This window comes from Gymnoscopelus microlampas (genome assembly GCF_963454915.1).
Source record: "Gymnoscopelus microlampas genome assembly, chromosome: 7".
NCBI lineage: Eukaryota > Metazoa > Chordata > Actinopteri > Myctophiformes > Myctophidae > Gymnoscopelus > Gymnoscopelus microlampas.
In genome coordinates this window covers 17,354,304-17,372,458 of record NC_139944.1, presented here as the reverse complement: position 1 = coordinate 17,372,458, position 18,155 = coordinate 17,354,304, and the positions used below count along the sequence as shown (strand labels likewise).

Genomic DNA, 18,155 nt, shown 5'->3' with positions numbered 1-18,155 from the left:
TATTGACACAACGCAGAGGGAGCATATTTAAAATATCTCTCAAAATATATGTACAGTAAAAGAGGAAATATTGACTCTTGCTCAAGGTGACAGCAGAGCAGGATAAAGGTGTGTCAATCATTTGCATTTGTTTCAGGTATGTATTTACTGTTTGCCCTGTGTTTTATGTGGCCAGGGCAGAGATAGTCTGACCCTTGATCAGCGAGTGGTCAACCCCAACAGACATTAACCCATTTAGACCTGAGGCCGATTCTAAAAACGGCATCCAAATCCTAACAGTTTTCTGAAATGACACAGACACTGTCCCGGATTGAAAGGTATAAAGACCTACAGTATAGCTTACAACAGGTCTAAAAGGGTTAAACCACTGACTGATCAAACCGGTTAGAACAGGAGTGTTGAGCTTCAATCAGACTTTCAGGTCATCGTGAAGCACAGACCAGCACTCCTGGTTTAATGAATAAGAAGCGGACGAAGGTCAAAGGTTACCTTGGGGATATCCTTAGTGCTGCCCCTCGCCTCTGCTGATGCCATGTCAATGACTGTAGTGTTAGGAGTGACAAGAGCAGTCTACAAACCAAGGAGCATGTGTTGAACACATGTTATGAAAATGTTATGAATATTATGTACAGTCAGCTCACAGTACAAATACAGCAGCGTTCACCGCAAGCACGACTGCCTCGTGTTGAGAAAGAGCAGGTTCTCAGCGAGCGGCCATTGTGAAAAGACAAGAAGTGGGGACGGCTGCACCCCGGAGGAACCCACAGAGAAGAGAAGGAATGTTTTACAAAAGACTGGGATGAAAAGAAGGAGATAAACAAAGCATCATGGAAGAAGGGTTGTGAAGTCAAGAAGAGTTGCCACGTAACCCAGTGAACACCAACAGTGATGTGTCCAAATGAAGGATGAAGTGTTACTGTAGTGTACAAACACCAAACAGCCCAAAAAGCCCCACAAGCCACTTAGCACCCACAATATAGTGTACCTCGGGCATGACTTTAGGTGTCACCTTCCCGGTGGTCCCTGTTGTCCCCCCAGGCTTTGCAGCCATGCCTGATGCCGATGATGCCTTCTGTAACATATCAAGTAATGATATCACATCTTCTAATCAAGTAACGATAACTTCTGTAACACATTTAAGTCTTTTGTTTTGGTCATACAGTGTTCTCTCAGTCCTATTCTCTGCACTCATCTCCTTCGGTCCAAGCTAACTTCAAGTGTGTAGTTGACAGAGAATGAATGATCACAGCAGGGTAGAGTGTAGGGTAGAATGATCACAGGGTAATTAGTCATGTTAATTGACGACACTCCTCAGTAGTGAGTTATGTTGTGTGTACATTTTGTCGTCACTGCCATAATAATGATGAAATGTGAGTGACGCTGCGGAGCCCCTCTCTTGCAACTAGTGGCCGAGGGGTCACAAAGGTCAGCTTCTAATGAGAGATAATTATAACTCATGGGGATTTTTCATTGAGTCTCACAGGATTTGCTTGTTTATGAACAAGCTCAGAAAAGAATGACACATAATATGAGTCAACCTTCAATGGGGAACAGTAAAATCCTCAGTGTTATTACATTTGGGTCTATTTTAACACTCTCAGAGTTTAATTAACACTGGAGATTTAGCTGTGCAGGTTGGAAGAGTTGCTGCTCAACAAAACTATTTACTTTCACTGCTACTCAATTTGACATTTCTGGCCCTGTGGCGCAATTGGCTCAGAAGCTGTTGACTGACCTCTACTGAATAGAAGTTAATTACGAGCAATAAAGTTTGAAAAGAATACGTAAGTGGTCTTATCTGACACCAATTCAACATTGAACAAGGGTTAGACTGCAATTCTGCTCAATGTACATAAATGAATTGCTACATACAGTACAGTACATACTTAATCAGAAAAGTTCTTAAATGTTCCTCATATCATACCTTCTTTATGCCTTATATCTGTTTGAACTATTTAACACGAAGAATCAAATGTGTTGAGTCGTTTCTACTGAGCCTGTGTGTAATGACTTGAGTGAATACTAACTTCCTTAAGGCGTCTGTATAAAAGTTTTTTGTGGAGGAGCAATATTTAGAATCATGACATAATAGAGAAGAAAACTCATGATACAATGTTGAATGACTCTCCTTAGTACTGGAGTTGGAAAGCATTTTTACAAATGCCTTGAATACTTCTGTTCAATTCTGTTTCTGTTTTGAAAATCCACAAACCATCAAAAGAACAAAGCCATGTGTTTTCACTCGAGGTCATTGTTGCAGACTAGCAGGGGTTAAACTGCTTTCCACGTTTTCTTTTCTCCATGTTGCAACTTAGAGGATGCAGCTAACCATGTCCTTACTGGACTGAGAAACTATGGAGAATGCTTAGCACGCTAAGCTACAACAGGAAAGGATGTAACAATACCTATGTGACCCAGATAAGATAAGGGGAGGTCAGGGGACGTCGGTTGGAAAGGGTATCACACTGAAAAAAGTACTTAAAAACTATTATGGCAGTACATTGACTGACCACAGGAGGTGGACAAGCGGTTGTTTAAACCACAGCCCTATACTATATACTGTACTGTACAAATGAGTGAAAATAGCCACACTCACAAAGTTGTAGATCTGCTGTTTTTGTAAATTTGTAAAAGAAATGTGCCCAAAATAGGGGCCCCAGGGTTAATGTGTTTAAGCTAGAGAGATGGGGAGAGAGAGACATGTAGGAAGAGAAGAGGAGGTGGGGTAGAGAAGGATAGGAGAGGTTATGAAACATGTGAGATGAACGTGTCGTACCTCAAACTGTGCAGGCTTCAAGGAGGAGACCTGAGCTGCTGCTGTGGGCGTGGCCTGGCTGGGCTGCGACTACAGAACATAAGACACAAGAGACAGACAGAGAGAGAGAGAGACAGAGAGAAGAGTTATTAGAGTGCACCACCAAGTCAGTCATAATCATTTCAAGATCCAATGGAGCCACAACGAACATCAATCCGGGCTCGTTGACATGGCACAGAGCAGAACAAAACATTCCATGCAGCTCATTTCTGGATGCAGAGGGAAATATGCAGAGAATTTCTGTTTACCACAGCTTAAATTTCAGAGAAAGATATTATATATAGAGACACTCTCCAGTATCTACATATACTGTACTGCATTATTCTAGAGCCTGACCGATGCCGATGTTTTGATCTATATTTTGTGAAAAAAAAATATATATCTAACAATAAATACATTTGTGAAAAACGTTAGACTTGATTAAAGCTTCTATTTGAGGACATTTAATGTATACGCAAAGAATAAGCCCTATACAAAAATAAAAAGTTGATCTACAAGCTCTCAACGTATCGCAATGCAACATTAGATCGGCTATTTTTGAAGGTTTTTGAAAATGTTCTCCTATAATGACAATGCCCAAAATAGGGACGACAGATTGAAAAACCGGGACACATTGGCCGCATAGTCGTCCAAAAAGTCAAATCATTACTGATATATCGGTCTGGCTCTACTGTATAATTCACTTATCTCCCTTATTACACACTGTGTCACACACTATGGCCCTGAATCCACAATGAATGTTTTATCTCCAACTGGCAGTTTTCAGGCACTGTAAGAATCAAACACTACGCTATTGATTTTTAGAGCAAGTAAACTCTAGTTAACTGGGCAGGATGGGATCTTGTATGACAATGGAGAGAACAATAAACCTATGTTTCATGCTGGCCCCTAGAGTCACATTAGCAGTTTAATGGGATAGTCCTCAGTCGACACCCAGTACGGTAACAAAATATCAAAGTAGTCCAGTTAGCACCATCGGTAGAGCCTCTTGACCACAAGGTCATGGGGTCTTAGCGCTCTGCGAATTTCACATCTGTCTCCAAAGAACGCCTGCACAATTGGCCTTTGACTGAGGAATTTGGTGTGGCATTTCTCACAGCCAAACATAACATTAGAGGAAACCTGCTGCCTCTAAATATTTTATAAGAGAAGTTATGTAACGAGAATAGAGAGAATTCAAACACATTGGGCAATATTAATTTAGTGGTGGGTCGGTGTATGTATGTTGCATGCATGGTCATGTGTGTCTATGCATGCATGTGCAACCATGCATGAAGCTAGGTTTGCTGTTGGCAGGCCACAGTAGTCAGGTGGAGTCCTGCATTTGTTAACAGTATAACTGTTCACAGCATGTCCAGGGCAATAAGTCTCTCCACCCATTCTTCGCCACTGGGTCAGAGGCTACTGTAGTTAGTTTCACCGCCTAATAAGACAGGATGCTAATACAGCCACTTATCTAAGCCATTCTAAAATTCTGCAAAGACTCTGAGACAATGCAGTGGATTTTTATGGTGCTGTATTCATTGTACAATTAGCCTTTAATACCCTGTTTACTGGGTGTTCTATTCTCATCTCAGCTGCTTGTAGCACTGTTTTGACAGTGACACTGATATGACAAGTAATACTGGCAGATGACATGGGCTTTAGGGTGGTTAAATGCAGTGGAATGATCCCTCAGCTTATTTCAAGAATGAGTACAGCCTGAATTTGGAATCAGCACTGTGTCACACACTGGCTCGATTCCCAGTACTGCTGCTGATGCTAAGAGTTCATCAGAAAGTAAAAGCTGTGAATGGTTTGCTGTGAAACCATGCAGCCACAGTAGTAAAACAGTAGTGAAATGGTATAATACCGTGTTCTGTTTTTCAGAGGCTTCATGGTCTGTGTGGAAAGAAAACAAGTAGCTGCCATCTTCAGCACACCACTTCTAACCTTGTTAAATAAACTAGTCTTAAGCCTCTGGGTGTCATAACCTGTCAAGCAAGCTTGGACACACGTAAATGTAACACCCAGGTGATGGTATGAAAGGTAAAAGCACTGTGTGCACTTGTATGCGTGGCGTGCATGTGTTTGTCAAGTTACTGCATTTTCAGGACCCCATTTATAAGACCCTAGTTGATGACCATGTCGAATGCATGTGGAAACGAAACAAAAGTAGATTATAGCCTAAATGATTGCCACCCTATCGGTATAATGCAGCTCTGACGGCACTGAGTTGGCAGAGAGGCCACTGCTTGGCTCATCTGCCTTGTCCTCCATTGGTGTCAACTAGGGACCTCGAAACCCTAGTCCTGAAACTGTTAATATGTCATAGTGTTGGAGTGTGGGGTCACTGGGGTCAAGAGGAAAGGGAAAGATAGTGTGTGCATGCGAGATGAAGAGTGAGAGCGTTTTTGGGCTGACATAATTTCCTGCCATCATATACAAGATGACAGACTGTGGGAACTTAGATTTAGAAAAGGCATACAGACTGTACATTACCGTCAGTGAATGTCAATGAATATCAATGAATCACTGAGTTCAGCGAACAGCTGATTACACAGATTACGCACAGACAGACTGGTGATGAATTTAACACAGTTCATGTCACAACTGAACCCAGCTCAGTGACAAAACAAGTGAGTCAACTCTTCCCTCTTGTCTTGCTTCAACAATATGCCATAGGCCAGGATTCTCTCAATTCCCCAAAGCCATCATTTGTACCTACTTTAGTCTAATTTATACACCCTGTAGTGCAATTAGGACAACCTACTGTACAAGCTGAACACATTGCTTGCAGATCTTTTCTTTTTGGAAAGCCACAACCTCCCACAACGGAGTCTAAATTAAGCTTTACTACCTTACTGGTGGTGGGTGAGTGCCCAAGATGCTTGGCCCTGGGACATTCTCTCCCTGGTGTGATCAGATGGAGCTGATATAAACAGACCAGTAGAATGTCGGACCTCCACAGAAATTCACACAATTAGGCAAAGGTCCTCTACAATTCTCTCTTTAAGAATTCCAATCTGATTTATTGTCACATCGATACAGCAGGTAGCAACATGCAGGCAGTCAAATTATTATTGTACATTTGATCTCAGTTATCTGCATGCTCTCTAATGGAAACAGGTGTATCTCTAAACAGTTTTGTGATGTGTACTCCTTAGTGTTTATTTAACTGCATTTAACTGTTTTACTCCCAGGTTTAAATTAACATTATGCTGTGTATGCCTGAGACAACAGTAGACTGTTTCGGAAATTGTGGTGTTGAGGAAGTGAGGTCACCAGTGCTGGGAGGCAGGCAGAGGAACGAGAAAGGATTGATCACACTGCCCCACCTCTTCGGTGTGTATTGATGGGTGCTAGGCAACCAACATAACTCTGCTAATGACTAAAGAGAAGTAAGTGTCAGTCATGTGAGCACAGAGCACTCTATTTCTATTCTTTATTCGATGTGTATTGCAATTGGACTGTGATGTTTTTTTATTAAGACCATTTTTTAGCATAAAAGAAATGTCCACTCCACTCTGAATGTGAAAATATTATCAAAACCATGGTCTTTTTGAGACAAGCTGAAGTGTAAAAATGTCAGCATGTTGTGCTAGTAGAGGTGTGAGAATGTGCCAACTGGCACTAAACACTCTTAGAAGGAACACTGGTATGCTGGTATGCTGTCCAACTCACTAAGTGAGTCGCTCGTGAGGATATTCATGATTATCCCGATAATGGACATTCACCACCATAAAATTTGTGTTTTTATCTCCTCCCATTCCTAATCTGTAGTTAGCAACATTTTTTAAAACACTTGCATGTAAATCTAAAGATGCATTTAAGAACAGATTACTGTAGGTAGGCCTACTATTGTTTTCAATATCACAACATAGGTTGTGATATTGATATTGGGGTGTATTGATGGGTGCTAGGCAATATATCACAACATAGGTTGTGATATTTATACGGTTGCTCCATGTTTACTTTCATATCTCTGGTCAAATTAAATCATGTCAGCTTTCACACAGGAAGCAAATAAACCACACCTTCCTCTTAGGAAACCAAACTTCCTGAAACAAGGAAACTATACCTCCTGCAACAACCTAATTAAGGACCAATATCAATCCCAAAATCCTACAACTGTCCCTCTAGATTAGTGGTTCGCAAACTTTTAAACTTCAAGGAACCCCATATTTCTGAGAGTGTACAAATGGAACCAAATTGTCCATCTGGCTCCATTTGTCCACTCCCAGAGTTACAGGCCTGTAAAGATCTTTTTGGAACCCCCTTAAGGAACCCTGAGGGTCCCTGCATGGGCCCCGAGAACCAATACTACACCTTACATACTGTTGCACATGCTGGTCTCACCTCACAAGCATCGTTTGCCAAACACCAGCTCACCAAGATCCCCATGTTAGATTGTTAAAGGCTCTGAACGCTCACTCACACAGGTGTATTCAGTTACTCTGATTACACCTTCTCTCAAGGTTGTGTGGGGGCGACTGGGCGTCCACTAGGTTTGTTTGGCAGCTCCCTCACTCTCCTGTTGCACCTCTTATGACCCTTGCAAAGTCCAGTCCAATGGCAAGTTTTTATTGGTCAATCATATTTAATGCATCAGGAAAACACACAGGAATCAAACTGGGTTCACATGTGTTTACATTCGGAGCACATGCGCAAGAAGTCAGAGTTTAAATGTTCATCGTCAGTTTTATTTGTGTGGGAACAAAATCTGACTGTATGCAAGGGGTTTAAGGAATAAGGACAGGCCAATTTACAAGCAGACACATGCTGATAGATGTAAAATAAACAAGAGTTGTAGATCCACTCTACCCCAACGGAGACAAGACAAACATATAGTAACATTCTTACAGTGGACCTTATACATACAATAAGACAGACAGACAGACATGCACATCTGAAACTAGTCACCACATCCATAAAACAACAGCACTTCAAATCACTCTCTAGGATTTCCATTGTGGGTTTTGCAAAGGATGACTATAACAGAAGCTCATGGGACAGGGACACAGACAGTGAAAGGACTCACTTGTCTCCTGTGTGAGAGTCATACAAATGTTATCTTTGACCTCCAACACCTGTAAGGTCCTCTTACACCTGTCCTGGAGTGCTGACTTGGTATTAATAGAGCTGGACAATATATCAATATAATATCAATATTGTGATATGAGCCTAGATATTATCTGGGGTTTTGGTTCTAATATCGTGATATAGCTTAATGTTGTCGTTATCTTAAAGATGCATGGATGCATTACAGACAGGTTAGACAATTTACCTTATCATCCTTATTTTTGTGACATAAAATAGTTAGCATAGCTCCGCCCAGCTTCAATCTGACTAATTAAGTAACAGAAAACACCTGCATGAGTGTTCAGGGTCTTTAATATTTGACCCTCTAAAAAATGAGTCTCAGATTTTTCAGTTGAAATAAAAGGGAAGTTAACTTGGCAAACAGGGTTTTGGCAACCCATGTGACTGCAGACCTAATAATCTGAGAGCAGCCCACAAAGGAACAGGGGTTAAGTGGCGATGCGACAGGAATATCCCGTCGGACCCCTCATATATACATTCCATGACCCAAAAGGTCAGAATGCTGTCCCTCTGCAGGCCATAGGTACAAGCCACAGGATTGCTTTTACCACAGCAGGCTATATATACTGTAGAAAGAAATGCTGTCCAATGGGGAACTGGATTCACTACAACTTGACCAGTGACCTGACCTGCTCGGTCAAATCGTTAGTGTTGCTCCATTTAACCCATTAAGACCTGAGCCTGAGGCCGATTCTACAAATGCCTTCTAAATCCAGACAGTTTTCTGAAAAACCTATGTTGCTTGTATATCGTTGCTGTCGGGCAGAAACCTCTTATCCCCATATTTTAACTTGTTGTGTTTTTTCGTAAATGAATGCCTTCATAGATCATAGATCATACTACAGCATCACACAAAAGCATCAAGAGTAGCAGATCCAACTTTTGCGTTTTGAGCTTGTAGATCTGCTACTTTTGATGCTTTTGAATCTGAATCCTGAAAAGTAATAGTTTTGGACATATGAGGTTTCCACCCGACAGAGACGATATATAGCGAAAATAAAAAATAGGTTTTAATAGGTTAAACTCATTTAAAATCTAAGGATTTTACTGTGTGGGCCATACAGTTCAATATCTAAACTCCAAACACATCAGAAGAAAGCTTATTATGTGATTTGCGGACAGACACAACCTCAACACAATGTGTTTCTTTTCAGCTACAATGTGCATTAACACACCCATCCTGGCACTAGTGCACAAACAAAGGATCTGTCTCATCCCACAACTATTACACACGTCTGTGCATTTGTGTCACAAATGGATATGAGCACACACACAGGGACAGAGACAGGTTGGGCTAGCTATAGTGAACCACCCAGATACCATTCAAACATACATGTCTGTATGAATGCCTGATGCGTTCACAGTCGTGGAAAAACACAAACTAATGCATTGTAGCACAGACAGACTGGCAGGTGGATATACAGGTACAGTAGCTCAGGTACCATTCATTCATCCCTGTGGTACCGGTTACGTCCATGGATGCAAAATACCTACTCCTGTATGAGATCTACTGTGTGAGTAAAATAAAAATGACAAATCCCCCTACTGTAAGTTGATAGGGGCGGTGTCATTTCAATGAAACACAAATAGGCTGTCATCATTATTTGTTTTGTTACAGCCAGGTGAGGAATGCTCACCTGTGCTATACGTGGTAGCCACATGTTAGCTTCAATTAATCGTGTTATACAACATGTTGACGGGTAAACAGAGCTGAGGGTATTTAATTGTGGGTGTGATCCATTTATGTGTTTCTGTGAACAAGCATGGACAGCTCCTCCTGTACTGTTAACTTCATGCACAGACAGAAACACATACAGTACATGTTAACACACCTACTACAATTAATGTAATTGTACACCTGTCAAAATGGCTGCTGTGAAAAGGGCCTGTTAGGGTGACATGTTGAACCATACAAATGCAGCAGGCCAACATCTTTCTGATGCTCCTCTAACGTGTGTCATACAGTATGTAGGCCTAATGCTACTTCTTTTATTCAGTTCTGTGGTGCTTTCCCTGACAGAAGTAACAAGCTCACAGGCACTTGTTTGTGTACAAATTATTTTGAAACCAACCAAGCACTTACTCATCCAGCCAGGTAACAGACAAAGCATTTTGATGAAATAGGCAGCCTAACATTTCAACTGCTACTGTACATTTGGGTTATCACTTATCAGACAACACAGACAAAGGTCTGAGTTTCATTTACAGTACTTGGAATATACCACTCACCATTTTGGTACAATGAACAAGACCATGAGACACCTAACACCCCCCACCTCTCTGTGAAAATCCTCCATTCCATGAGGCAGACTTATGCGCCGCCGTGCGACGGTGTCGCGCGCTGAGAATAGCAGACCAACAAGCTCTAAATGCATTGCGGATGTGACGCCTTGTGAGCTTGTGTTGGTCGGCTGACTTGGCTATTCTCGCCCATTCTCGTCACGCAACGAGGTATGTGTCAGGCTTTACTCTAATACTTAAGTGTGTTTCCTTGCTCCCCTGAGCCCCACCCGACCCATCTACCATGCCTCTTGTGACAGCAGCATTCCATCATGCATACCACGGCAGGCCGACCTTAAGTACAATGTTGTGAGCATCATACTGTAGTTCCGTGCTAATTGAAAACCACATCCATAAACAAACACCCATGCAACCCAATTTTGGAGTGCAGTGTCATCTTAAAAGTGCACTGCAACAAGTTCAATGCACACATTTGTTAAAGGACCATACCGGTGGTCTGGCTGCTCTGGCATGTTTAGCTTATTGACTACAACTCACCAAAACATACGTGGTTTGTTTGGTCAATGTTTTCCATTCATTTCAGTACGGTATAAATAGCAACTTGCAGAGACTTGAAACTTGCTTGAGATGGGTAATACTATACACTAAATAGCCTAACTTTGCAGTCGTTTCCTTTTGTTTGCCAAAGTTATGTTATTGTTGTGTTGCATGCACATTGATTTTAAAGGTTTGAACCGAAAATAGTCCCTGGAAAGAAGATTCATTTACAAATTAAATTCCAAATGTTTTTTGTTTGTTTTTGCCTACATTGACAACACATTTCAGTTAATTTGTGTTTTTAAGACCTTCACCAAAATGTAAACAAACTTAGACAACCTCTCTAAAAAATGAAGCAATTAACAGCAAAATGGTATATGTTTATGTACAAACTGTATATAATGGCCAAAGCCTTTTGGCTGGTATGGTCCGATAAGCCTCAGTAAAAGAATGTATAACGGGCCATGTTCAACCCACTGAGCAACACAGGAGCACACTTTTGTCATGCAGCCATACATAGACATGATCAGAGTGCATACACAGCAGTCTCATACAGTTGTACCTGGTTGAAATTAGGTCTGGGCTCAGGAAGGGGACGATAGCGGCCATAAGTCTGTTTTTTTTTACAAGATATGGAAAAGATTACAGTGTGAAGACAGGAGTTTTTATAGGGACAGACACACAGGACAGACAAGCAGACACATAGGCTGACAGATGTAAAGTAAACCACAGTTTAGACAACACAAACATTTAGAAACATTCTTACAGTGGACCTCATACATACAAAAACACACACACACACACACACACACACACACACACACACACACACACACACACACACACACACACACACACACACACACACACACACACACACACACAGACAGACAGACAGACAGACAGACAGACAGACAGACAGACAGACAGACAGACAGACAGACAGACAGACAGACAGACAGGCAGACAGACAGACATGCGCATCTAAACTCATCACATCCATAAAACAACAGCACTTCAAATCACACAGTAGGATTTCCATTGTGGGTTTTGCAAAGAATGAGTATTACAGAAGCTCATGGGACAGGGACACAGTGAAACTCACTTATCTCCTGTGTGAGAGTCATAAAAATGTTATCTTTGACCTCCAACATCTGCCTCAGACATCTGTATGACCCTCTTAGACCTGTCCTGGAGAATTGACTTGGTCTTCATACTGTACAGCTGGACGATATATCAATATAATCAATATTGTGATATGAGACTAGATATTTTCTGGGATTTTGGTCGTAATATTGTGAAATAGCTTAAAATTGTCATTTCCTTAAAGAATGCATTACAGCAAAGTGATACAATTTATTAGATTGTTCTTGATATTTTATATTGATTATTTATCAATATCGAGGTGTTCAGTCAAAGATAGTGTGATATTTGATTTTATTGTATATTATTTACCCAGCTCAAGGTGTCCTATAAGGCATTTTACTGAATGACACTTAGCATGACATGGACCCTGCACATCTCTGCATTCTGTCATGCACACAGCCTACTCACATACAACAGCATCCATTCCACCGACAGACAGACAGACACACACGTTGCTTTTGCAAACTTTTGTGGAATTTGCACTGACTTACATTCATTCCATATCTCCTTACCCTAACCTTAACCATAACAGATTTAACCATTACATGAACCCTATGAGACTGCAGTCAAATCAAACTAGGGACACCAATTTTGACCCCAATGTCATAAGCCGTCCCTTATCTCAAGTGGTTTGATGTCTAAAATCTTTACCAAAGAGTGGCATACACAGTATGTCAGGAACACATATGCGTGTGCGCACACACGCGTGTGCACACACACACACACACACACACACACACACACACACACACACACACACACACACACACACACACACACACACACACACACACACACACACACCAATCAGCAACAAACTGATGGATGTTATTGTAGTTGTACACAGTCAACACCACACTGACAAAGTTGATGACCTGACACCAATATCAGCATGACAGTGTTTCTAGAAAGGCTGGTTACGTTTATTGCACCACCATGGTTCGTGTACATTCTGGCAGTTGCAAGTTACCTTTGAATCCCCATATGAAACACGAGTGGCAAAAATAGGCACAGCAACTTTTCTGGTAACCTGCATGTGTTTCTAGCACATTACTCTATAGCACTACAGCAGGCTGACGTGGACATTGATCGGAAGCATTTGCAACCTGTGTCCATTTCAACGCCTCCATAATGATTTCAGTCAGTGTGACAAATGCTCATGTGGAAACTCTGTAGACTTGAAGTGCTGCTGGCTCTGTCAAGGTTGCCACGTTATATGACTGGTAACATAGATAGGTCAGATCAATAAAAACCGTGGCAGATAATTGCCAAGAGACTGTCTGATGCGAATCAACTTGCAATAATTTGTCTATCAGCAGTGAGGTTTTCCCAGCTTGCCAAACAATAGCGACTTAAGCCGCAACTTGGCTTCTTTGGCCTGGTTATGAAAACTGATGACTAATGCTGGGGCCTCACCCCACCCACCACAAACAGACGCATGTGCAAAAGGGCTGGCAAAGAGGCCATAGCTGTGTGCCCTCCTAGTTTTAAAATAACACTGGCACCATGACTAAATGGTTACCGTTGGGAGTGGAACATCACCTCAGCAGATGAGAAACGTAGCCAGCAACATAATTCAAGTATCTAGAAGGGTGGCAATCTTCATAGTGAACTGTTTGTTTTATTGCAAAGCTGTGCAGTATGCGGGTGTAATCGTTACTGCTGTTGCTGTAGTGAAGACTGCAGAAGCAAACAGACAAATGGCTGATTCCTAATAGAGAATTAAGTGAATTGAAGCTAGGTGGTAAAACATTACTGTAACATATTGTCTATGGGAAGTCTTTAAGTCATAAACGCTACAGTTTTCTAGTTAGGTGTGTGGTATGGTCTAAGAACATACGATTGGTTTTAGTTAGAACTCAGCACAAGTCATTCTGCATATTATATCATGCTATATTATTACTTCTTTTCTTTTCACTACTGCTTTCACAATATGGATCCAGTGGTGGTTAGTTGTGTCAACATCAAAGACAGGACTGAACTTCCCATTGTTTACTATCTGCCAAGTGCAGACATTGTGTTGTACAGCTGGTGCTGCTACGCCACCTGAAATACAGTTTTTAGCTACACTAAACAACAGACACAATAGTCTAAGAAGCTCACTGGAGGCAGAATCAGTCACAAGAGTCCTCACATGAACCCCTCTGTCTGTCTGTGCTGCTTCAACATACTGTATTTGCTTCAACATACTGTATTGTCGACAGAACTGTGCTCGTAGAAGTTTTTAGGGAGTGTCAACGTACACTAAACCGTTAAGTACTGTAGTGTACACCAACCGACAGTTGCCTACTTGCAGTTTCCTATGGCATAGATTAGAACATGCTAATGTGTTTCCTCTTTCATGTCTCTACAGTACGTACACAATAAGTTCAGATGTTTCCTGTCAAAACATCTCCTGTCAGTCTAAAAGCCATCAAACAGCCAACACACACTCATTTGACAGTTGAGAAAGCACTCAAAACACACACACACAGGCAAAGCTATTATGAAGATAAAAGGGTGGATGGATACATACCATAAGTTTGAGAGTTTATCCCCTTTATATTATGTTTATGTATATTCCCAAGACACTGTCTGGAGGACAGATAACCTTAGATTCCCTCTGTAGAACCACTGAAGTCTGTAGAGTACTGTGTGTCGCACATACACACATGCAAAATTCACATAAACACACATACACACGTACACACCACAGCAGAAACTTGCTGCTCCTCCCATTGGACCCAACCCAACAAGCCCCTCCCTCTCTCCCACAGAGTTGTCGGCCAGTTTCCTCAGGATTGGACGGCCAGACACGCAGAGCCCGCCCCTTCTCATTGCTGGCCAGGAAAAAAAATAAAGAAGTCAGTTTGCATGTGTAAGGGAAACTTTGGTTCCTGGGTGAGAATGAGGGGGTGTCATACATACCTAAAAGAGACATGGTTATTGTAGAGACATTATAGATGTTGGTGGGAGGGTGAGCCTTTGTCAGGATACAATTAAAGGGTAAACATTGATGTGGGGGGTTTGCAGCAGCAGGCTTGTTTGGCAGCGCCTGGGTGTGTCTGGACCAGTCATTGCTTAGGAATCTAGACTGCAGAGCTCTTGAACAACAGAGAGAGAGAGAGAGAGAGAAAGAGAGATTGAGAGAGAGAGGGAGAGATTGAGAGAGAGAGGGAGAGATTGAGAGAGAGAGGGAGAAATTGAGAGAGAGAGCGTGTAGAGAGAGAGAGAGAGCGTGTAGAGAGAGAGAGAGAGAGTGTAGAGAGAGAGAGAGAGAGAGAGAGAGAGAGAGGAAGGGAGAGCATGTGTGGAGAGAAGAGGAGAGAAGGAAAGATAAAGAGAGAGAGAGAGAGAGGAAGGGAGAGTATGTGTGGAGAGAAAAAGAGTGACCAAACCTCACCCAGGCCCTCCATAGAGAGAATGAAAATGAAGGCAGATAGAGACAGGCAGAAATCTGTGATTTTAGGAGAAGAAAAAAGAAGGTGCGAGAGAGAGAGAGAGAGAGAGAGAGTCTGCATTGGATTAAAATGTTTATCGCAGGCTTAGACATGCCCCTCTCTGTATCTCTGCAAGTCTCTGAAATTCATGTAGTAGCTACAGTATAGCCTCAAAAGAGAGGAAAGAGACAGGAAACATTGCACGATCTATTTGATTCTCTGACCATTCAGTACTTGGGTGGGTCCAAGCAAAAGTCACTGACTTTAACATCAAATATGGGGCACTGTTCTGCACTCGCCCCCTCAACATTAAAGGAAACATCTTGTGTTTCCTTTCCTGTCCATGAAAAAAATGTTTAGAGGACTCCAGAGAGTGTGATGCCCTCTTGTGTCTAAGAATATGTATGGCATGTATGCACAAAGAAAGAAAAACTGCAGGAATAAGTATGATTGTGGCTGTGTAGGTTTTGATACAGCTGTATAAAAAGTCATGTTGTTGATGTTGCATGCATGATAGATAGATCAAGATGTTCCAGCAGCATTTGAATAAATGAATGAGTATACATGACTCATATACTGTATATAGTATACAGTATGAGAATACACAAGTAAAAATGGGTACAGTCCAGCTGTATCACTGGGTGCCAGTGATTTGTGTACAGTATGTGCAACTATATAGGGCTGTGTTTTTGATATACTGATGACAATAACCATACATTTTTGAGTGGTGCCGAAGGCAACCACTCCTATATCTGGCTTTGTCCGTGTGTCCGTATGTATGTATGTATGTATGTATGTCTGTCCACAAACATTGATGACAACATCAATACGGGGGTCAATACGGGGCTCATCAAAGGCACCACTCACTTCACACAGGGTGTGATTTTTTAGATTTCAGAAGCTCTTGGCTGAGTGATCTCACCATTCATATTGCCTTTAAAATATCTGCAAAAATAAAATAAGGCTTTACACTTTTAGTAAGCCTCTTGTGTACAGTGGATGTGAGCCATCGATGCATTTTAGTAAGACAATCCCTGCTGGCTAATGTCTATGCTTCCTAGAATGACTGAAGCCAGTAACAACAAGCATTAGCTGGCTAATGACCAGGATACAATCTCTGTACAGATTCACTTATCAGTAACAGTCATATCACAACATAAACCATTCAACTCTAGCCGTGGTTCTCAATGTGGGGTCCGGGGACTAGGGGCCCTATCTTGCGCGTCGCCTTACCCCTTATCCCTACAGCAGAGTATGGGACCTGGTTTCATCTTGAGATGCAGGGTCTGTCTTGGGTCCACATTCCTCCACCCATATCCTATCAGTCTAAAGATATCCTAAAAAGGACAAGTAGTCATACGACCATTGACCTCGCAATGTTACTCTGGCATCTACTACAGTAGCTGCTATAAACAATGCCTGTGTTGTCCTGGGAGCACGCTGGATAAATATTTAACATTTATAGTGCATGAAAGACATTGAAAACTGGGTTATAGTGTGTGTGTGTGTGTGTGTGTGTGTGTGTGTGTGTGTGTGTGTGTGTGTGTGTGTGTGTGTGTGTATGAGAGAGAAGTTAAGCATGCATGCTTGCTTGCTTGCACTTGCTCGGTAACACAATGTTGACAGCCAATCAGAGCTTAAGCAGACCGTGGCACCACCCATCCCCCCGAGACTGTCCAATCACAAAATAACATGAGTAACCAATCAGTGCAAGCAGGCAGTTCCTGCTCTACAATGAACAATATTTAGTGCCAATGAAAAACTCATACTCTCTCATAAAATAATATGTGCATTGAAAACATACAGTATGCCTGGAATGGTTGACAGAGATAGTTTACTTTATGGGAGTATGGGAAATGTCTGTATGTGACAAAGCAACTACGTACACCACTGGTTCTCAAACGTTTTCATATAAAGGATCCCCAAATTAATATGTATTTGGCAGTGTACCCACATACAAAATGTGTGTTAATAATCGATCACGTTTTCGAGATTTTCTGAAAATTGCAGATCTATGAACCCCCTCAAGGACCCCTGAGGGTCCCCGGACCCCACTTTGAGAGCCACTACATCATCAATATCATGAAGTATCTGTCAGCACTACAGCCACTACACCACTAAATATACCCCAGAGAATCCCAGTGCCACTCCAGTTCTATATTTGAAGAACAAACAGTGACCCACCCCTGTAAACACACGCACACTCACAAACACACAATCACACTCATGTTCATCAAATATGACATCACTGTTTCTGATGCATATTGGTTGCATCCTGGTTATACTATCAGTGCACTAAATCAAGTGGTTCTCAACCTGTGATTTTGTAGGATTTTGTAGGATCCAAATGACAGTAAAGTGACAATTTAAGGACTTTTAAGAACGTTTTAATACCTATTTTATTTTATAATAATAATAATAAAAACCATTACTGCATCAAAAGTAATCAACAAACTGGCCTGGACCGCTGGCGTAGCGGTCCAGACACATAGGCAGTAGCCTGATAGCGCGTCGCGCGTTCGAGTCCCGATCCCGACGGCCTTTGCTGCATGTCACCCCCATTTCCTGCTAGCCTATTATCCTATCCTATCAATAAAGGCATAAACAAGCCACTCAAAAACAAAAAGGAATCAACAAACTATACTATAAAAACTGGCTTAATAAAAAAAATGGCTTCATTAATTAAACATTGGCTGTGGGAACTGAGTCAAACTAAATGTAATGCCTTAACTTCTACATTCCAAGTGCTCGTCAGGGTGGGGGGTCCCGGCTCCCTACTTCAAATATGATTCTTTTGGGGGGTCACGGCCTGAAAAGGTTGAGAACCACTGCTATAAATCATTCTTGATCGATTAACTGAATCTGTATTACCCAAATTTACACAATACACACCAGAGCTACTGCTTTTATACTCA

The 18,155-nt window shown here is 41.7% G+C and overlaps 1 protein-coding gene across 27 annotated transcripts in view; it reads right to left on the bottom strand.

Annotated features, from left to right (window-relative positions):
* cast (calpastatin) overlaps positions 1-18,155 on the bottom strand; it is a 52,483-nt gene that overhangs the window by 19,190 nt on the left and 15,138 nt on the right. For 9 of the 27 annotated variants that reach the window (XM_084063334.1, XM_084063332.1, XM_084063343.1 and 6 more), the window contains 3 exons: positions 2,777-2,845; positions 986-1,072; positions 490-570 (listed from right to left, as the gene is read on the bottom strand). In XM_084063334.1, the coding sequence (XP_083919460.1) occupies positions 490-570; positions 986-1,072; positions 2,777-2,845 (237 nt within the window). Of the gene's footprint in view, positions 1-489; positions 571-985; positions 1,073-2,776; positions 2,846-11,237; positions 11,289-14,336; positions 14,496-18,155 lie in introns of those variants that run through there. The other 18 variants (XM_084063327.1, XM_084063337.1, XM_084063329.1 and 15 more) reach the window with 11 other exon arrangements.